The sequence below is a fragment of the Gymnogyps californianus genome, chromosome 2, assembly GCF_018139145.2.
Source record: "Gymnogyps californianus isolate 813 chromosome 2, ASM1813914v2, whole genome shotgun sequence".
NCBI lineage: Eukaryota > Metazoa > Chordata > Aves > Accipitriformes > Cathartidae > Gymnogyps > Gymnogyps californianus.
Window position 1 is genome coordinate 21,156,718 of NC_059472.1, and position 23,027 is coordinate 21,179,744.

The following is a 23,027-nucleotide window of genomic DNA, read 5'->3' on the forward strand; positions in this document are numbered from 1 at the left end:
CTTGTCAATATGCATATGACATTGCAGAATATATTGACAAGGCAGAATTCAAGGAGAACAGGTTTTCTGTAATCATCAGATGTATTCCTACAAAAAAGTATTAAAGGAACCTGAAGCTTACTTCATGCGTCATGTAGGACAGAGTCCAATGCTCCTCACTGTCCATTGCTTTGTCAGATCACATGTTTGAAGGCACTATGCAAGAACATTTCTCCAGTGTCTCCTGAAGATGTCCTCTGGCACGTATATACCATTTTAAATTCTACATTGTTCATCTCCCATTCACACCCCTGTCAACAACCATATCACACCATTCTTCGATTCCAGATGATTCACGCATTGTGGCATGAAGATACAGAAAAGAAAATTAAGTAAGTTGTAACTATTAAAACAAGGATTAGCAGAACAAGATGAGAGAATAATAATTTCCTTGGAAGAGGCTCAAAATTTGATGGCTAAAATGTTATGGACATAGTAATTAAACTAAATGCTAGCTCTTATCAGACTGCAACACACCAAAATATTTGTTGTTCTGTTGTAGGGGGTTTTTTCCCTGCTGCTAGAAATAGTCACATATTTAGAGAGCACCTCTTAAAGAAAATTTCTGTGAAAAGTTGAGATCCAATACATACTTTGAAAAATAGTCAATATCAAATGCTAAGCAGTTCTGTCATTGGGGAAAAAAGATTTTTTCTGAAAATAAGTCAATAAAAATCATAAAGTACCAATCACAATAGTAAAAGTATTAAGTAAATAAAGTTTAAAATTATACATACTTTAACAGATTGTAACAAACAATATGAAGCATTTACAATGTTGCATTACACAAACCTTGAGAACAGGACTGTATTACACCTAAGAAAACTCTCAGTGAATGCTTGTCATGAGTGCTGTCCAGATAGTCTCATTTTTTTAATGAGAACTAGTATTTATTTATATATGCAAGCCAAAGATTTAGGAACTGATTAGTAGTTTTTGCACCACAGTGTAAGTATCAAACTTGAGATAACCTAATGAAGGGTTTTTTTCACACTTGATGTAATTTGAAATTCAGCCTGCTTTAAAAACCACCCAGCCCAAAACGCATATACGCAACACTCTGGAGCAGTATGTCCATAGTATACATTGTACTGTCTTTCTAAATTATCCACAATAAACCATCACTGTGGTTTCATGCTGATGAAGCATCTTTAAAATCAATGCAACTGTATTGCCATAAAATCAGAGAAGCACAGACCTGAACGAGCCCACCTTGAGTACTTTCTAGAAGTAAAACATGATTTTTACAGCTTTATCCTCAATCTTTGAAATACATCAGCCAGTATTTTTTTTTATAACAAACAATATGCCAATGCATAATCCTGCAATACTCACTTAAGACAAAATTATGTAAAATACTGGAAAGTTTTTCTATCTGTAATCCCCAAGAATGTGTTGTGAAGTCAAATATGGCTGTTCAAGTTTTCCAGCTTGAACACATTGCTTAACAGTCTTGAGGGAGACAAAGGGGAGCAAAGGGAAAGGCTAAGCTATGATGGGACAATTTGATTCATTTTTTCTGTAACATATCATAAAAGATGCAACAGATACACTGGACTGGTTGCCCACACTGGCAAAACAAGCATTACACAAGCACCTTCCCCACGAATATGATTTAATATGCTATAGATTAAAAATAGGTTTTGGAATCAGCCATGATTACTAAAAAGCATATTTGGAAAGCTTTGAAATCTTTGGGAGGAAAAAAAACAAAAACCAAAACAGGAGCTCAGATGTCCTCTACACAGCTGTTTTAGAAGGTCTAAGCTAATCAGCTGACTACAGGAAAAACCAGGAACAGTAGCCATTGTGCAGTTACAGCTTTCCAAACATAGGCTTTAATCCTTATTACTTCTGCCTACCCAAATATCAGCATAGGTATATTACTAGTTTTAACTCTGGGCCTTACTTCTGAATATTTGGTTCTGGAGTTTCTCACTGATTCCAATAGAACATGTTTAAATAACGAAAAATTTTGTAACAACTGAACAAAAATGAGGTCTGATGCTATTAAGACAACCATGTTTACTTTTGCCATGTTGGTGAATAAGTGCTGAGTGATCGCATAAAAGAGTTTATTGTAGCATTTCTGTATGATGACCATTATTGCACTTCACAAAGATCGTTTACAGATACCCTTGTCTGAAGCGTATATCAAGGAGAGAAAATAAGTTCTACTATTCAATCCATGTCCTTCTTTTGAGCATGCGATGGTAAAGCACCCTAAAAAATGAAACGTGGTAATTAAAAACCTAAACCCAAATGTGTGCTAAGCTGGTCTCACTAAGCGAAACACAGATACTGAGAAAGTCAAGGTCATAACTGAGAGAGGAATTTTGCCCTTAGGACTCTGTCGCAGTCCCATGACCACAATGTCCAGTTTCCTTTTCTGACTCTGAACCATTCTGAACTGCGTAATTTTGTGGGTAAATACTAGTATCCAGTTTGTCACTCACCCGTCACATTAAATTTTTTACTCTCAGCAAAAGCTAGTTCTTTCGAATGGAGGTACAATGGTTCCTGGTGAGAACGTTTTTGTTGTTTTAGTTATATTATTCCAAATTTTATGTTATGATGTCTTAAGAGAGAGTAAATAAAGCAGTTTTCAAAGGGGTAGGAGGAAAATGTATTTTGAAAATCAAAGTATTTTCTTTAATGATATGCTGAAGACAGGATACATCACTGAAACCAACTGAAACATGCCAATTTAAGAAATAAAGTCACTAGTATCTCTCACTAGGTGTTTGCATCCAACTGCTGGACTACAGCTTTGCGTGTTAAATAACACTACGTTGTGTATATAGTTCAATATATTAACACATCCATCCTTCAATTGTTCAAGCCAGTGTTGCTATGCAGTATTCTGCATGCAATAATCTTAGCTGAATTAATGAGAAAAACACAACAAAGAACAAAATAGTTGTGGACCGATTACACGTCCCTTTTGATTCTCACCCCATCTGTTTCCAAAACCAGACATTGTTTCCTAGTCCTTTGCAATTACCAGGGTGTTATACTGCCTTTATGACCAAACTACAGTGGAGACAGCTGAAAAGTGCAAAGCTTTCTGCCAGCCTCTGCAGGTCCCTTGGTGCATGAAACTACAAGAAACAATGTATTGTAATGCAGATGTTCATTGATTCCCTGCAGAATTTCACAGACTAGGAGTCCTTCACTGTGTGACCTACAGGGATTTGTACTTTACATAATATCCACTACATAGCGTATCATGTCCAAAGCAAAGTACCTAGTGAATCTGATCATTTGTCCCTTGCACATGCCTTTCCCAGCTATCAACTTTTTTCAGAGAACAAGAAGTCTTTTGTGCTTGAAACATAAATGCCAATCAAAATAGAATACATTTCTAATGTGCATCACCTTTCATTCAGAGTTCAATGCCTTTTATGAGTCAGGCCAATGTTCTTGCCTCATGCTGGACATACACAAGTACAAAATAATTTAGGAAGATACCAGATTAATTTCAAGTCTACCGAGTCTAGAACTTGCCCACTTGCTGATTAAGATGGTTGCCAAAGAACAATTTACACCTAACACACTGAAAATGAAAAGCCTTGCTCTGTCAAGTAAATATTTCACAAATGGGTAAATAAAGGACCAGGAATAGTAAATGAATACCATCAAACTAAAAACTAATAGACTTGAGGGTTTTAGATAGTTTCACTTTTCTGAAGCATTTTGACTAGGATAAAAATGAAGTTTTGCATTTGAAAATATTCTAAAAGGCAAATTGTTTAAATAAAATTAAAGTTCTCCAAATGTGAAATGTAGATACAAGAAAACGTTACTTCTAAACTAGGTTCATTTCTATAGCAATTAATTTTGAAATTAAATTTAAATTCACATATATATGTTAACTGTGTGAAACAATGATAAGGAAATGGCATCCCAACTGACAAAACAGTTGGAATGCTTGACAAGGGCTCCAGTATTCAGTGATGAACTCCCTGCTTTTTGATATTTTAAGCTGCAAGTCAAATGAGGTAATGCTTATCTCCAAGTTTACAGAATCCTACTATATTTGCACCTTGAATCATGAAAGGGCTGCTACAGAAGTCACCATAACAAGTGATGTCAAGACCGGAAATATCTCTTAGTTTTCAAAATTTCGTACTGCCTATTCACATGATTTTAGGGGAACTGAATTAGATCTCAATTTTCTCTTAAAGCCTTGGTGACCACCATTTCTGGCTAGTGGGCATCATTTCATTTTGTCCAGGTGTGGACATTTTCATTTGTCAGGTGTGACCGTAAAATGAAAATTCTCCCCATGACTTGATTTTATCTATTACGCATGCTCACTAGGTCACACAACAGCCTGTTTCCCACAAAAGTCAAATTTGCACATGGGAAAGATGACAGCAAAGGTTTGGTTGCTACTTCCAGGTGAGTTCACACAGCCACTCTCACTTTCTCATCTTTCAGGCCTGTACAGGGAGCAGTCTGCCACCAAGATCAATTGCCTTGAAGAACAGCCAATTTCTGTACCCAGTATGTCTGTTAAAGGTAAAGGAAGGTTAATTACATGTGCCAAAGAACAGTTCTGGGTACTGAGGCCATATATGGCTGTATTTATGTGCTGGGAGACTTCCTTAGCCTTTAAACAGGTGACTGCACACAAACTACCTCTAGAGAATGCTCCCTGCAATGCTTTAACTCCTGCACCTTGGAATCTACTTGGGAAGAGTGTCAGCTGGCCTCAACCAAAATCATGCCGGGGACCATTTTAACACTTCGCAAGTATATACTACTCAGCTTCTGTCACTACTGAATTTACTAACACAGGTGTAGCCTGTTTTTCCTTACAGTTCTTAGCCCTGCATCTTCTCATTACGAGACAGAAATGTGCTCATCACATAAGAGCGGAGAGGTGAGGCCCTGAGAAAGGTCTGCAGGAGGAAGCGGCTGCTACAGCCAGCAGAATAATTCAACAATTTCAGCGGGTCACAGTAAGACGGATATCCTGGTGCTCCTATAAATGGTCCCAGGATATACACTAAGAATGACTTTTAAAATATCATATATTTAAGTATCAGTTCTTACAATAATTTGATGATATAAGAATCTCAGCTTTTGTTACAAAAAAAACGGGGCAGGGGGGCAAACCTAAAGAGTTCATGCTTTTAGCAGACATTTGGCAGTAAGTCCCAATGATGTATGGATGAAGTCTGTAAGTTATAGTCACTAACTACACCATAAAGGTGAAGCAAGTTGAATATAGTGCAAGAGTACTTGGGGAACAATGGTTTTAGTCAATCAGACCTAAAATGGAATGATGCCTTGCAGAGTTCTGCAGATCAAGTTTCAGGTAATCAACACAAATCTGGGCTACGCGTGGAAAAGGACTGGGAACACTACAATCCTGGAAGACCTGGATCAGTTCTATACACAAGACTGAAAATTATTTGAAATCCTGCATTTAATACACAGGTGAGGTAACCTCTTAAAACAGCTCCAGTATCAGAATCCAAACCATGAAGACAGTGGTCCACTAGCATTTACTTCACCTACCTTAATAGTAACCATGTCAAAACAAGACCTGCAGTGCAAGGGTTAACTTGATGACTACTACACCCTTACTTTTGCTATTCTGTGTCCGCATGGCCTCCTCCTAAACCAAACTAGTGATGGAAACCAGATCAAGATCCACAGAAATCCTCCCCTGCTCCTCCAAGATCCCCTCCCAACCTCTGGTATGGGAGCCCAGCTCTCTGCTTTTAATCCAATATCCACTTCACTACAGAAGATTTATTTAGACTGCCTCTTGTTTCATAAAGGGCTCCAAAAGTCTGTAGTGATTTTTGACACTTTGTTATAATGTTTCTATGACCCCCCCCACCCCCTCCTCACATAGCACACCACCACCCAGCCTCATTTTCATATGGATACAAAGCATCGGGATAAAATGATGGTTCATTATAGTGGTACAGAGCTCTTATCTTCATCCGGCAAGAGTCATTTCCTTCCAAAGATTGAAATGCAAATGTGAAAATTAATGATAACTGCATTATCTGATAGCAGAGATAATACCGATTCACTGTCAGAGTAACACACAGTCGTTCTATGATTTCCTCTGCTTCTTCACAATATTCTTCTTACTGTCAGACTATATCTATGGTTAACTATGTTTCATGGATTTTTGTTAATTTACATCAAATAGCATTTCCAAGATCTTATATCTACCACATTTCCCCAATCAAAAAAGAAACAAAATCAGGACAGTAATCTCCAAGTCCTTCTCAGGACTGGTTTAAAAAGAAAGAAAGAAAAAAAAAGGAAAAAAAAAGAAAAAAGTAAAAAGGGGGGGGGGAAAAAAAGACTATCGTTAATGTCTGTTTCTATCTTGCAGTGGTCTACCAACCATTCCATTCTGTATTATACAGTTTTGCTTTGTAACCCAAACTGTTTGTAGTATTACTAAATAATGCAGAGTAAACCCAACAATCAATACATACTTACAGTGATTCTTATGAATGGTTACAGGAAATCTATTCACAAAAGCTTTTCAAACTACCTTTTATAGCAGGTAAAAATATGAACCTGGCACGTCAGATGTTCACTAGAACTTTTCTGATCCACATCTCGCTAAAGCAATACACCAGAATTCACATGAAAGTCTGTTTCTCTCTGTCTTTTATTAAATATTAATAGCAGCATAGCTCAATATATCATTATTTTAAAGCACTATTTAATTTTCTGTTTACTATTTTTCTTAAACTTTCTGCTACATTTTAAGAAAAACCCCAACCTGTAATAGTAATATAAAAGAAACTATACTGTGCTATATTTAACTATCCTTTGTACTTCTTTCAACAGTTCTCGGACACATGTATATGAGTTATGATGAGTCTTCTGAGATGTAACATGAGTTGTGACTTCATCCTGCTTTACTATTATCAATAGCAGAAGTTCTGTTGATTTACTGGAGGCAGAATTTTACACATGGGAAACTTTCACTTTATGTGGAGATGAATGTAAACAATACATTAAAAATTACCATAAAATGACGAGACTTTTAGGTCTTATTTTCCACTGCATTTTTTTTTTTTTCATTTTGGATATATGGACAAATCACCTTTTCTCACTTTCTAAGAAAAATTCAGATACATTTCAAAAGAGCTTCTGAGACTGACTTTCAAAACTATGCAACTCACAAAATCAGCATGTTCTGCAAGAAAGCTGTGCTCCTTTATGGCTATGAAAGTAAGAGCTCACATAGTGAATAAGGATAATCTAGTTGCGAAGAGAGAGATCCAGTTCCTCCTTAGGACCAAGATTTTCTGAGTGGCATCAATTTCACCTTTGTAAATGCCCTATACTCAGTTCCCCAACTGCTAACACAGACAATATTTCTCTGTCTTAAAAGGCAGATACAACTTCACCGATGGCTGAAACACGCACTGGTTGTTGGACCTCTGTGGGAAAAAAGTCAAAAGAACTGAGCACATAGGATGGTGGAGTGAGTTTTGAAAATATTTTTGGCTTAGTCAGAACTAGAAAATTGCGTCCCACCTGTCTACAGTGAAACAACTTTCCCTTGCATATTACTCACAGAATAGGTATGGGAAGTCTTCTACTGTATTGTTTTATTCCATCACTACCAAATAATAGCACAGAATTTAGAAGAGCACTGAGAAGCTATCATTCTTAACATAGCTTGAATACACAATTACTGGAGAAATAAAAAGTGAGAGTTGCTTATGTGGAGGACTGCTAATACTTATTCATTGGAAATGCAGCCAAACGGTACAATATTTATAAAAGTAATATATAGTATATTCATTTATTCATTCCATTTTAGTTACAAGGAATTATCATGGTCAGCTAGCCTATCTTCTGCCCCAGTGGAATCTACCCCGTTTAAAAAGTCCAGTGTTTGCCACAGAACTGGACCTTGTCCTCTAGGAAAGTATCTCATCCTGAATGTAAGTATTTCTAATGACAGATAAATGACTTCTCATAAAATGTTCCAATAATTAACTTTTTAAGCACTGAAATCTGTTCTTTGTGTCTGAAATTGTGGAGCTTCAATGTCCATTTAATCTTTTGATACTTTCCCTAGAAACAGGTGCCCATTGTTATCAGATTTTCAGTCTGAATTTAAAGTAGTTTGTAATCAGGTTGTCCTTTAATATTTTCTTTGATAAAACAAATAGGAAAAGGACCTAGACTTTTTCATAATACCAGTCCTTTCAATATTCTAGTGGCTCTTCTCTAAACCTGTTTCAAATTTTAACATCATTCTTGAAGTGTGAATGCAGGAGACAGAACCCTGTTTCAGCATCAAACAAGACTGCTAACCAGACAAGCAAGACAATAAGACTTTTTCGGACACACTGCTTTCTGTAGTAAAACCTCTATTACCTTCTCATAAGCACATGACTTCATATTTAATTATACTGAAACTAAAATTTTACTGCAACTAACATGTCAAGTTATTCAGATCTGGCAATAGCAATACCTATGCATTATTCAGTATTTTCTTTGGATTGTAAGCATATTGCAAAGAATTAATATACTTTAGCTCACCGTTACATATTAACTTGGTTTTACAAGATACATTTTTTCCATAAACCTATACGGGTTGGCATTCTTGCTAATCCCCCTTTAATAAAAGGGTCTTACACCACTTATCCCGTTATTTCTAATGGGACCACTGTCATGTGGACAAATCTGTCATTATCCAGACCAACCTTGATTTACTGTTTTTGAACACATTTGTTTCCTCTAGCATTCTAGAATTTCCAAATCATCTCAAAACTTTTTGAAAACTGAAGACTGATGATTAGGACAGTGGGTCACCTAGCTCCTAAAAAAGTTGAATTCAAACTATCAGACTGCTTAAATTAGCTAAGATGTAGCAGGTTTAATACATTGATCAGTTGCTGATGGAACAGAAGTACAGTCATCACTTACAGAAAAATATGTTTTAAGCAGACTAGAAATATTTAAATTACTCTACCCTTTTTCCTGTCCTCTGTAACTGTTACGAGTCTTGACTTGTAATAGATCAATACCAATTTTCTAATGATTTTTTCTTACTACATTTTAAAATGTCATCTTACTGTTATTAATGAAGCTACTTACAGATTTTTAGTTACTTTTTCCTTTTTTTCCTTTAGCCAGGTATTACAGTTCCTAGCATCTGGTTACATCCACTGTTTTCCCATTGATTTTAAACTTGGATTTTTCTTTTTTTTTTAAATTCTCTTCTAGGTAAAGTCAACATTGCCTTCACTTTTATTATAGCTTTTGGAAAATCTAAAAAATGGTTCTTAAACACTTCCAAGTTATGATCCATACTTTTTCACTCAAATCTTTTCTCCCTTTCAATACAGTTCATATTTGCTGTACCTTAAAATGACAACTACAGTGGACTTAACTTGTATTCACCAATACAGGCATGACTACTGTATGATAAACAAGCACTAATTTCTAATTCTGTAAACAATTTTTCTTTATCTCTCAAGATGGCATATAATACACAATTTCCTTATATTGGGTTCAACAATATTTTAGTTGAGGGGCTTGGTATCTAAAATTTTCAGAGATTTTAAGTTCTGGTATGGAAGCATGGAACCTCTAGGCTATTTCATTCACAATTCCCCAAGTTTAGGTGGTTTTTGTTCTTACATAGAACAGATATCCAGTAAAAAACAGAACGATCCTAGTCTCTCATATGATGGATGGTCTGTAGAAGACACGCAGGAGATCTGCCTTTTGTTCATTATGTGTTAAAACATTGATCACTGACCTCACATGTACTGATATTCTAGCAATAATACAAAGGCTATAGAACTATATACATCTACATGTTCCAAGGCATCCATCTGACTGATAGCAAACAGTATATTTAAGGCTGTAAAATGACCTCTGCTTCCATGTTTAAAAAATAAGTCTTTTCATATAAAACTTGTTTAAGCCCAGTCTTGCTTTGCAGACTCTTTCTATTCCTTGGACTTTTGCTGTTGGCTATAATGGAAAAAGGATCAGGTCCTTTACTGTGTGCCCACATACAGTCTATTGACCTCAGTTTCCATTATTTCAGAGTAGTAGTCTTATTAAAAAGAATTTTTAAAGAATGAGGACAAAACCAACAAAAACTGAGGATAGTTTAAAAAACATTCAGGTAACACTCAAAGTGACTACACAGAGTAGGCATTATCTCTGCAATTCCTTGATGGTCAGTAAAGGTCAGAAGACTGTGATCTGAAAGACTGCTTCAGAAGAAACTCTTTGAAGCCACAGTACATTTAACTTCAGATTTTTCTTCATAACAATATTCTAATTACATAGGCTTGGGAATGTATGTGAACCATTTAACAATGCAAATTTTCAAACAAAATAAAACTCTAATTAATGCTAGAAGCGTAATTTTGACTCATCCATGAGCAAGTTGTTGCTAATGAATAACTCACAGAACTTCAGTCCCTGGCAAGTACTGGCTCTGAAAATAACAATATGTTCCCTTAGTGCTAAAAAAAGAAAAAAAAAATATTAAAATAACAAAACAGCTCTACTATTTATATCAATCCTTGAGTTGTCACAGTTCCCATTATCAGTTGACAGCAACTTGTATCATGCAGAACACAGTCATTGTTGGATTCCAAAAGAGCTCCATCTCAGTGAGGAGACCAGAGACAGATCAGGTAACACAGAATGTATGGTCATCTGCTCTTTGAGGTAGCACCTCTACTAGGAGTTGGTAAAGTTGTTGAAGAAAATTTTTTAAAGGTTCTGTTTGTGCTGTGCTAAAATATGTTCCTAAGTAAGAAAAATATTTCATGCTTTGGTTTTTTTCAAAGATCTGAAAGAAGTTATCTTTGTATTGCATGGTCGAAAATAATCTTCTGTTGTTTCTTTTTCCGTATCAATAAATAACCAAATTCATTTCTGAAAGCATGCATGATGGAGAGTGTGGCATGTGGTATGTATCCATTCCTTTCTTCATACATAACATACCCTTGTAAAGAACCAATATTTAAATAAAATAGACCTGCTTGTTTTATGTTGCTGGTCATCAGTTTTCTGAAGTCAAAAGGAATTTTCCCACATTCAGCTTTGATTTCCATCTTATCCCATGTCAAAGCTAACAATAAGTATTACAAGAAATACACACATCTTACTGTTTAACTGAAATTTTTTTCCCAATAAAATAAAAAATACTCCTTTTACTCTATACTATCATAAAAGATATCTCTGAAACTTTTGTATAAGATAGCTCATATAAAAAGCAGTAACACCCCACAAAATGCACGTTCAGATATGCTGAAATACACTAAAAAAAGGCAACAAAAAATTACCGATTTCAGACAGAATTTATTTATAATGAAATTAAAAACAAGTCATATGTTAATCACTGACAGCCTTTAAGTCTACTATGAAGCTGGAAAAGGCCATTCTGCTACATCCAAAGATGTCTTTTGTATTATTTTAAATGTACTGTAGTGTATTATAATACTAAATCTTGTTTTCATATAATGCCATAGTGCTTTATATAGAATATTAACTTATTTGTGTATTATCATTAAAAACATTTTAAATTACATCATAATAATTAGATATACTATGTCTTCATATTTGTTTGCATTATATTTTCCAGCTACTGGTTTCAGAAAATTACCATTAGCTCTCTTCATGAAGAGCATACAGTAATTTGCAAATTCAAGCAAGGATGAAAATGTGATTGAAATATAGGAATTTTTCTAATGAAATATTATTATTGCATTATAAATTACTGATAGAACGCTTCTGGAACTCTTTTCTGATGTGCTCATCCTTTTTAGAGAAAATTTCCGTAAGAGAAACAGCTATTCTTAGAGTATGTTTGGCTTCAGATGCACGTTTTCCAACAGCACTATTAAAATATAGTCAATATAATGGATCTTTAAGGCTCATTCCAGAGTCCATACCCATGAAAACAACTGCAGAATTGCCTAATTGAGAAATACAATTTACCCCTTTGCCTTAGGTACTTTTATGGTACAACAGAGGCTTTACACATTTATATTGAACAGATACTTGGAAAGTATGCTCATGTTACCATCACATCTTATAGCTTAGCAATGTTACACTTGCACCATCTTCACTGTGCATAATAGAAAATGTTACCATGAATTACTGTTTTAATGTGAAGTTCTAACACGTCATTGACTGCAATGTAAGAGTTTCTCTTTCAAATGAAATCAATGACCAGGTGGGCTAAATGATTTCTATCAGGCTAAAACAGGTAAAGTCCTTGAAAATGTCAGTAGATACCATACCTATTTGTTAAGCTCAACATGTTGCTAAATGTAGGCACAAAGCTTGAGGAGAGACACAGGTGTTTGGTTGGTCTTCTGGCCTCAGAAAACAGAGCAGAAAAGCTTCTACCTTAATACAACCATGGAACTGAGAACTTACTGATAAATTTTAATCCTAAAATTCTAAGCAGCAACAACATTTTGCTTTATATCAAGTAGGTACGTAAGACATTTTATGTTGAACAATTTACAAAATGGTATAGCCAAAACCATTTTTACTCAGGAACTTTATCTTAGTACTTATCCATCAATATCCTGAACTCCAAAGGATCATAAAAGAAATAGTCCATTAAAAATCAATACAAAGCATAATATATCTACTAAAATAATAGTATTAAAAAACATTGGAATCTAGTTTAAGAAATTTCTCTTGGCCTTCAGCTGTTTTTTTCCTACCTGGCCCATCCCAATCTTCAGTCTCCACAGCAAGCTGCCCTGGTTTCTCTGACCTTGCATCGCCATCAGATTCTGCTGCCTCCTGGATGCCTTCTTCATTACCTGAAAAAACAATCAAAGAAATACAGTATTCACTTATTTCAATAGTGCATTTTAGGCAGAGCTCCTACAATATCCAAACAACTGCTTACATGCGTAAGTGAAAACATATGCATGTCTATAAACAGAGAGAAAATGAAGAAAAAATATTATTAGACATGTAAACATCTGTGACTTCCCAGTGATTCAAACAAGCCCTGAGTATCCAATCCTTCCAGTTCTGTGGAGAGACAATCTTGGAAATCAGTGTATACTCCATGTGATTCTGTTTTTTAAGCATAACTTGCACCTAATTCTGTAAACCAACGCACAAAAAGTTATTAAGTTTGTATGCACAAATGAGAGAAAGAAGTCAGCTTGTTACTCCCCAGGAACATACGCTTTCAGTTATGTGTTTTCTTGCATTACACCTAACTGTTTCTTATGCATTGCAGATTAATGACAGTGTACAAAAATATGGTCCACTAAACATTCTGGCTTTTCAGGCAACTAGTAGAGAGCTACCGTGGCATTTCAGCATTTAAGGAATTTGCCCTTAAAAGTCATAATCTACCAGCAAGTCCCTATGATAATTTTCTCTTTATCAAGCTTTATCTAAAGAAATGCAACTTTTCTGATGAGTTTTAGAATTTTCACCATCTAGAAGTACCTGAGAACGTCTGTCTGCCTTCAGTAACTATCCACTACAATGTTGTGTACAGGACACATGGAAAATTTAAGGTTAAGTTTTTAGAGATGACCATATAATTTTTATTTTAAGAACTCCTTGTTGGAAGTGCAGTTATTTCAATTAAACAAAGATTCTAGGCAAGCTCCATGCAAAAATACTTGGAAATAACCACTACAAAAAATTACACTGAAGGTGAGGGTTTCAGGTATTAACACAAAATAGTCTGCCCACAGTAATGTGTTAAATGACACTTCCAAGGGCTTAACCAGGCCAGTACTTTATTGCATTTGTAGATTATTTTTTTCTTAACTACTAATCAATCCAAGAAACTCTTGCATAGGAAGACACTCTGAAAAATGGGGAAAAAAAAAAAATCTACACAAATAACTACATCAGTCAAATAGGACTGAATTATGGCTTAAATTTTTTTAGCAATCTTGAAGCAAACTTTTTAAAAAACTGTGTCCCACAGAAAAGTGGCAGCACTAAAAAACAAATGCTGTGTATTTTAGAATCTGAAAATCAGACTGTTGATTTGACAATAGGAGAGCAAGAAGGAGCAAAAAGCACAGCAATTAAGCAGTAACTTGTAATTTTTTCCCCACTCATGATAAGAAAAGCTTTTATTAGCAACATAGGTAAAGAAATAGGATTACAACAAACCATGCCAGATCGCCATACGTTACCACTGGAGCTATATTTATACCAGATAAGATTGTGACCCAGAGTTTTCAAGTACATGATTATACACAAACACTATAAAGTATTAACTTCATGTGCACGTGTGACGTCTTGTAATAACACATTCTTCCTTGCATTCACAAAACAAACAGTTTTTCAAATCCTAAGTATAAGAGCCTGGTAAACTACTTCTCAAACACACACAATACTATATTCACTCCAGACTTCGATAACAAAAATATAGTTCAGTGTATTCGTAGTACTAAAAATATAGTCCAGTGTATTCATAGGCACTTAAAGCTACAAGACAACATGAATGTCTAGTATAATTTTTCTGTTAAACACACTGTATAATTTTACCCAGGCATTTGAAGTTCACATGCTTCAGTTCAATCTGAAGTTACGTTTCAGAAGACAGTCCTAAATACTCACATGCCGAAAAAGCTATCAAGTTTCTTATAAGTAGTTTTAGCAATTATTTGTTTTTAACCAACTACCCTATTTTGAATTAGTATTTGTATAGTTACTTTGTAGTAACCAAACAGAGCTCTGCTTTTTTTGGGTGGACTGAAGAACCTATCAGATATTTTTACCTTCATATTTCTATCTTCATAGGTACTTACAGCTGCAACAAATTGCTCTTTATTGGAGACACACAAAGGACAATTATCCAAGGTTCAAACCTGGCAAGATCAACTCCAGTTTTCTCCAAAATGTTGGAAAGCACTTCACAGCAAGGGCAATTCTGATTATGAGTTTCTAACTCAAGCTGTACAATCACCATAGAAAGCTCTTAAAATGTTCTTTGCATGGAATTTTTATAATAAAGAAAATGTTTTTCTTCCACTGTAAACAATAGATCTCTATGGACTAAATCAGAACAACAACAACAACAAAATTCAGAAATAATAATTGTTTTAAATAGAGCCCAAGCATGGAAAATTTTAGCTCCAAAATATAAAAGTTTTTCCAGGTTATAATATATGCAAACCTGGTGTTAGCATGCAAATTCGAGCATTCTTTCAATCAATGCAACCAACCAGAATATCAAACAAACAAAACTGTTAGAATTGAAAGAGGAGGAGAAACTTATGTGAAAAGATTGGGCTGAAGGGCAAAAGAAGGACAGAATTACAGCTAAGGTATACAACCTACAGCACACTAATTAAGTATTTGGGAGATGAGGAAAGATCTGAAAATGTATGTTAGCAGATGGCTTAACTTTTCATTAACTTGCTTTTTCAGTGTTTCATGAAGTATGATGTTACGTGTTTTTCATAATCAAGTTTTCAGGAATTAATGCATGTCCTGTGCAAATAGAGTAGAACAAAACGTGTAGCATTTACATTAAGGAAAACTTTGGTTTGCATCTAGGAGTATTTTTAATTATTTTCATTGATATTTTCTATTATTCACCAACTACCAAGTCCATGCATTACACACCTGAAATATCACAACACTGATTTCTCCTGTTCCCCCACAGTACTCTCCTTCCATGCTGAAGCAATCTGCTTGTGAAACCAACAATGGTACATTACTGTGGGCTTCAGAACCCATCAGTGAAGCAAGTCTATCCCAGGCTCAGCTGAGCATCAAGGTCAGATGAAAATGGACAACCAAGTGAATCCATTTGGTGCTGGAGACACTGCAACTTTAAGAAGCCAAAAGGAGGCTTAGCACAAGAGCTGATAACAAAACACATCTCAAGCTTTTTTCTTTTCTTTCCCCTTACTTAACGCTACCTTAGCAGCTAACATTTGTTTAGCACAAAGGAGTTTATATTCCTTACAGAATTTATTTTCTTTCCATTGTTTAGTCCTTTTGTTCATTCACTGACTATTTTCCAGTCTCAGTAAGACTATTTTTTTATATTTATTTTAAAACTGATTACATTTTTCTTCAATTTACAGGTGTAGACATTTAATTGGATCCAGGACATTATTTTTTTCTTTCTTCCAAGTAAAATCAAGTGCTTTTTGCCTTATATATACCACTCACTTTGCTACTAACCTGCTGATTCCTTTCTAATCCCATTGTTCTGTTTTTTTCTCATGCTTGTTTCTTCACTTTGCTGCTCAATTACATTTTGTATTTAAGTTAAAGGAGAAATAACTTTTTACCATCAACACCAAAGAGTGGTATAGAAGTACTAGCAATGATAAACGCTCTAAAATGAAGCAAAATCTGCTTCTGTTTAGTCATGAGTCAATTAAGCCTACTGGACTTTCAGCTATTTCTCGATACTTGGTTTTAAAGATATATTTTGGGCAGAATTCATCTCCTCTAACCTTAAATGTCTGAAAGTTAAGCTAGTCCAGACTACTTATGTAGGCGCTCCTGTAGACAGGGAAGAGAGAAACCTCCACAGTGACTCATCCTATTCGAGGATGCCTGAGATACGAGACCCCTCTTGGTGCCTGAGATAGTTGAAATGAATCATCCTCTGAAACACACAGCTTAGACTAGGAACCTATCTTTAGCCAGCTAAAGTTAGGTGAAACAAATCTCTGCCTTACACTGAAGTGCTGAATACACAAAATACTGCTTAACTAAGAGAAAAAAAAAAAGTCTTACTCAAACAACTTCAATACTGTAATATGAGTAGAATTTTCGTCTTGACCTTACTATTTCTTACCAGCATTAACTGTTACTGTTGCTCTTCAAAAACAGCTCAATGTGTTTTAATGTGGTTTTTAATATCCTAGTGTTTATCCAGTAGATGCAAGTGAACACGCTAAACCACTGTAATTCAAGGTGATACAGTTGGTCAGGGAATCTGAAGACTGTAAAAGAGACATACTACCAGAAACATGAGAGGGAGAACTCTAGCATCTCTGACAACACTGACAAGTAGGAAAAGAGAGACTTGAATATTAACAAGTAATTTCACTTTAATCTTTTTAACAAATTAAAGACTTCCCAATTTGTACTTAATCAGCTTGTACCACAAGTAGCTGCAATATTTTAAAGAAGCACATGGGTTAGCAGTTCTTCTCAACCCTGCTGTTTTAATCCATGTTGTTCCTATCAATATTAGGCTCTAACAGAAAGTCTCGTACAATGTAACTATTGAACTTTCTTGACTAGGAATGTGACAGCAGCTGTTAGTCACTCCATAATGTATTTTGCAATCAGCTAAATCAACAAAGTATTTTTAACAATGAACAGTTCAGAACTGACAGATCTACTTTCTTGTTCACAAGTGCTTATCACAGCATAGATATCATATATGTTTGCCAGGTGCTTCCTATAGTTAGGATACCTTCATAGAAGCCGCTCACAAAAGATAAGGTCATAAAAGAGATGAAAAATGTGCAAGCTTCATACACTCATGGTTTTATCATCAGACAGAATAGCTTTGGGTGAAGGACTGTACCAGTCACAAACAGCACACGGCAGCTTCTATTAGAGTAAGAGAACATTAAAAGTTTGAAATTCAGTTTGTGTTCATTCTTCCTGGCAGCATAAATGTAAACTTAAACTGTTAACATCCTAATACAGCTGTTCAGAGTGAAACATCACTTCTCAATTATAATAAATCAATTAAGAAATAAATTGTTACGAAGCCTGTAGCACTCTGTACTGCCAAAAGAGAAAACAGACGCGATGCAGAGACTTGGGGAGTCACTCACTGTAGACTTTAATCCGGCAAGGAACATAACCTTATGTACGTTAACAGGCCAGCGCAACTGGTCGTGAGGGGGCACGTTTTCTTGAGGACACGGGGGAAGGGGCCCTCTCCTTCTTTCTGCCGCAACCTATAGCAGCAGTAGTTCCAGATCCAACCAAAGAAGGATTCTGAGACTGTACATGTGAACTAGATGCCAGAGCTTCGGAAAACATAAACCAGCATTCAAAAATTGTCCTTTGTTATTTGCTTCATCACAATGCCTATGAGCAGTAATACAGCTTACACACACTGATAATCTTGCTCTTGAATCCTAAGAAACACACTGTAAGCTAAGAATGATTACCAGGAACCTCTCCTCAGAAGCAACACTCACGTAACTGAAACAAACCATATACAACTTAAAATACAAATGCAATGTACTTAATTCATTCAATGTAACTTACTTTTTGGCAGCACACTCTATTCTGAAGAATACCAATGACATCTAACAGGACTTAACTGTCCTTCTTGTAGATTACCTCTTTTTAAAGGATTCTATGTATATATTTAACAAGCAGAAGAATTTTAACGGCAATGCAAGTTTTCAGCAGATACAAAATATTCTGGGTATAAAATACATGTAAATAATGGGGGGGGTGGGGGGGTGGCAAGAGAGAGATCTGTTGATCTATCTGGTGCTATCACTACCAGACTCTGTTATCACTTCATCTGATGTATATCAGAAATAATTTCGGTGAAGCCCACCAAAGTCAACTGAGACACCCTACTCTAAGTTTGAGCAAAATCTGGCCCTCAGATGATTGATTTGCTAATGTACCTGAAAGAAACCAGCACTTGTACATGTTAATCCACTGCATTTTATTTCAGATTATATTAACCACCTCAATACTTTGCTTCTTTGCAAGCAATTATTGTTTTCTGTCATGCTGATTAACAATCATAATTTCTCCTGGGATAAATCTCATTTGAAATAACTGTATGTTTCTAGTTGCCCTAAGCACTCTTAAAATTATTTATCCAGCAAATGTCAGAAATAATGCACTGTCTCTTAACCTAACTTTTAGGAAGCGTCTATGAATATCTATGTGTTGGTGAGTACCTACATGTGTGCAAGGTGTTAACTCTCCAAAATAACAGTACAAAAACTATTTTGGTTCATACTAAAATCACCACTTCGTTTCACAAAATGACATCTTGACACAATGACATTTCAGCACAGCGATCATCACAGTGATTCATCACACAAAAAACAAGTGTCAATTATTTCTAACCATTTCAGCTATGGCACTTTTCTCCTGGGATAAGACACTTCTGTGCAGCAAATTCATCTAGACTGAGTCTGGCCTTCCTCCTTCTCTAAATGTTTGATACGTTCTCATTATCACACTGTCTGCTTCTGAAGTCCTTTCAAGACAAGGATCACTCATTCAAATGTATTTCCTGCAGAACACTGAAAGCGTTCTCTAAATTGTATTCCAGACTTTCCTTCTATTAGTGAGTTTTATGTTTATCCTAATTTTTAGGGAGCAACTCTTGTGGCACCAGTACTACAAATCAGTATCATTCAGATATACTGGTTACCCAAAAGCTTCTATAGATTTAAAGGAAAAAAAGAAAAAACTCTTGCATCTTTTCAATCTTTCCCCATTAAAACTTCAAATAAAAGAACTCTATTAGACATACTGAAGTACCAAGCTGGGGTTCAAACTTACATAGCTCTAGGCACTTGATTAGAAAAGCAGCAGAAGCACATTTTTAAAGATATTTAGACATCCCAAACAAAGACTGTTGCTTAGTATAATTTTCAAAAATTATTTCAGTGGAAATCAACAATTCATGAGATTCTAAAACACTCTGCAGCGGAACACAGAGATGACTTCAGAGACACTCTACCAAGTTTCAAACTCTAAGTTTGAAGACTCTTCCGCACGTTCATACTTCGACTTAACTAAATAACAATTCTGTTCCTTCTCACTGCAGAAATACTACGTCTCTTACGAGAATTCTTCATCCAACCAAAAAATCTCATTTTATAACGTGCAGCTGAAATCATTATCATATACACATCCCGTTTCATGTGATTTCCACACACTGCTACATAGTGAGTAGCAATATATATCTGTTCTTAGAAAGTGAAATTTTAATTTACCTTGTTGTAAACAGTTTGATGCTTTTATTTGAAATACTCAACACTCCAGGTGCTTCAATATCAAAAGCAGCCAACTCCCTTTCGTTGGAGGTACGTTTCCACATACATGCTGTATTATACCTGGTTTCCAAAACACTCTAGACTTCTATGAGTCAAACCCAAGAAAAAGACTTAGTAGCCATAAATAAATGCTTCTTTTTCTCTTACCCACAAGAATCTATCCAGCAATAATATTTCTTATCAATATTTATCCAACGATGTCATAAATGTGGCATTTGCTTCATTTATTTTTTCTGATCTTTTGAGAGTTAAATTACTGCTAATATATGTATTATATTATGCTGACTGACATAGTAAACAGCCTGTGAGCAACTCAGCTTTTTGGACCTGGGTTGACAAAAATTTTTCAAGGAATGTCTCAGAACTGTTCAAAAGTATTCAGAATTTTTGTGTCAAGAACACCAAATTAGACAAAAAAAGGCAAAATGGACCTTCATAATAAATAAAATCAGTAACAGATGTATAGTACACATGAAATAAGAACACGTGGTGAAATTCGTCATTTGTGCATTTCATATTTTAAAGATGATTACCCTTATTAATTTGCAATTCATATTCTGTCACATTTGAGCTCAAATTTAAGTCAATCCAAGTTCAAGTTTTGTGACTTTCTAGAAAGGGGACATTACAGTACTTGTTGTAACCAAATAATCCCTTTCCTCATAGCTGTGATAGAATTCACAACTTCATTGTTCTCAAGAAAACCAAAAAAGTGCTGACTGAAAAGGCTGGAGTTGCTTTGATAAACTGCTTAAGGTTGAGTAAGCTGTTTAAGTGTTTCTCTCACTTCATAATTCTGTACAGTTAAAATCATGTTTTCTATTTGGATCTATGAACTTACTTCTTGAAACATAGCTTGGCTAGTTTCTTTTTGAGATGCAGTTTTCTGCTTGATGACCAAGTATTTAATTTCTTGATTAAAAGGGTCTGCTTGTCTAACTTAGGTCTAATTTTTATCCCACTGAAGTTGATGTTAATACCGACGTGAATTTCAGTTGGACTGAAAATATGGCCCGAGAGGTTTACATATGGGTTAGCAGTAAATAGAAAAGAGTATAGGATAGACAATCTCGTACTCGTTATTCTGGAAACCTTTCTGTGCTCTCAAGTGAATGGTGAAAAAAATCACTCCAACCTTTTCAGATATCTCCTTTCTCTTCTAGCAAGAAAACAGGTGGTCCTCTGAGCTCCAGTAACAGGAAAAAAAGAGAAACCATGAGAGGTAAAGCACAAGGCAAATGCTGATGTTCAGAAGAAAAAAAGGTCTCCTTTCATCCTGCCAGGATCCAACCTAATTCTGACTTAGCACCCTTCGAAGACTATTATCAGAGAAGACCCTTCCTTTCTTTGTCCATATTCAGCACCTGACAAAAAGTATGGAAGATGCCCAAGATCCAGTTGTTTCAGTTGAATGGGATACAGATAAACGTATGGGAACCCTCACTCTGGGGAACACAGGAATCCAACACAGGGAATCCAACACAGGTTCACAAACATGCACACAAGTCAGTAAGAGGTAACTACTGTGTTTTTGGAAGGAGTAGCACTGTGAGTTCTCATGCAGATTCTTGTTATCCTAGGTGATGAAAATACATCATCACACACACATGCACTCTCCTGTCTCTGCTTACCAAAAAGAATTAACGTGTCCTTCATTTACTCAGAAAGCCTACATAAAGAAAATGTAATGCATTAAAATAAATTTAAAAAAAATTAAAGGAATATGAGCTCCAGGAGAACAGAAGTATTGCCAGGGAAAGATAATGTCAGGCGTGGGGGGGGTGGGGGGGGGGTGGGGGGTGTCTGGTGCCAAGCAAAGCCGAGGGCTGTGCAATCACCTCTATCAGTGCTCTATCAGTGTCTACACTCCAGCCAAATCCAGAGAAAACAAGGAGTCAAAGATTCAGGTCAATAAGCTTATAGGCGATTTGCACAAACAGCTCCTCCAGCAAGGTAAAAAACAAAGTCATATTGGCTTTTCTTTTTTATTCCTTCTCTTTGAACTCCCTGGTCCAAACACACCCTGGAAATGTCAGTGTTATATGCAAGAATTTAAAGAGCTGAGCTGCTTAATCCCGTTAAGAAATAAGAACAAAGTTGCCTGTAAAGATCTCCTTATTGAGCTCAAAGTGATTATGGTATAGCTGCCTTATGCTGATCCTACTTCCACTTGCTATAGTAAAAGAGGTAGAAATTTGTCATGAAATCCATTACTGAAAAGGAAAGAAACATTATTGATTAAAAGGTTTCTGGTTAAAAAAAAAAAAAAGGAAAGAAAAAAGGCATAAATCTACTTTTTGATTTAGAAACACAAAATAGCAAGCATATTGTTAGTCATTACATGCCTAACATGAAAGAAGCAAAGAATATTTACACAGATGCACACAGGCATACACACACAAAATCATACTCGAGAGGAAAAAGGGACACACAGAAATCATTTTCAGGGTGTTAAGAGTTTGGCGGGTATTATAGATGGTAGCATGATAGCTTTGCACATGAAGTATGAAGGAAAAGATTAATGCACAGAAGAACTTAGCTTTGTATATGCTTTTTCTTATATGGAGAATCACACTGCAGCTGTTGCCCTGAATCTCAAGCCTGGCTGCACAATCAGGTCACATGGTTTAACATAAAAAATTCCAGTCCTAAGCTGGTCTGGCATGCTAGTGACAAAATACTGCACATGAGCAGAAAACTTGGATCAGGTTCTGAGTTCATCCCCTCCTGCCCAAGCAGAATACGAGAATACAGCAGCGGGTATACACTCAGTATGCAGAAGCCCATACATCCCCTGAGTACTCTTCTTGCTGACTTAGAACTGTATATGAGTTTCAGACAGCACTGGATTCCCCTCATCCCCCTCTTCCCCCACAAATAAAGATAATGTATCAGGAACTGCAACCACGCATGAACACTCTGAATTGCTACAGGCATACACAGCAGTTTGTGCTATAGATCCTAAAGGCATTGCATCATGAA

At 35.7% G+C, this 23,027-nt stretch overlaps 1 protein-coding gene across 2 annotated transcripts in view; it reads right to left on the reverse strand.

The window, feature by feature from the left end:
- Window positions 1-23,027, reverse strand: part of ZFPM2 (zinc finger protein, FOG family member 2) — a 317,408-nt gene that overhangs the window by 224,815 nt on the left and 69,566 nt on the right. For both annotated transcript variants that reach the window (XM_050892753.1, XM_050892754.1), the window contains exon 3: window positions 12,756-12,857. In XM_050892753.1, the coding sequence (XP_050748710.1) occupies window positions 12,756-12,857 (102 nt within the window). The remainder of the gene's footprint in view (window positions 1-12,755; window positions 12,858-23,027) is intronic.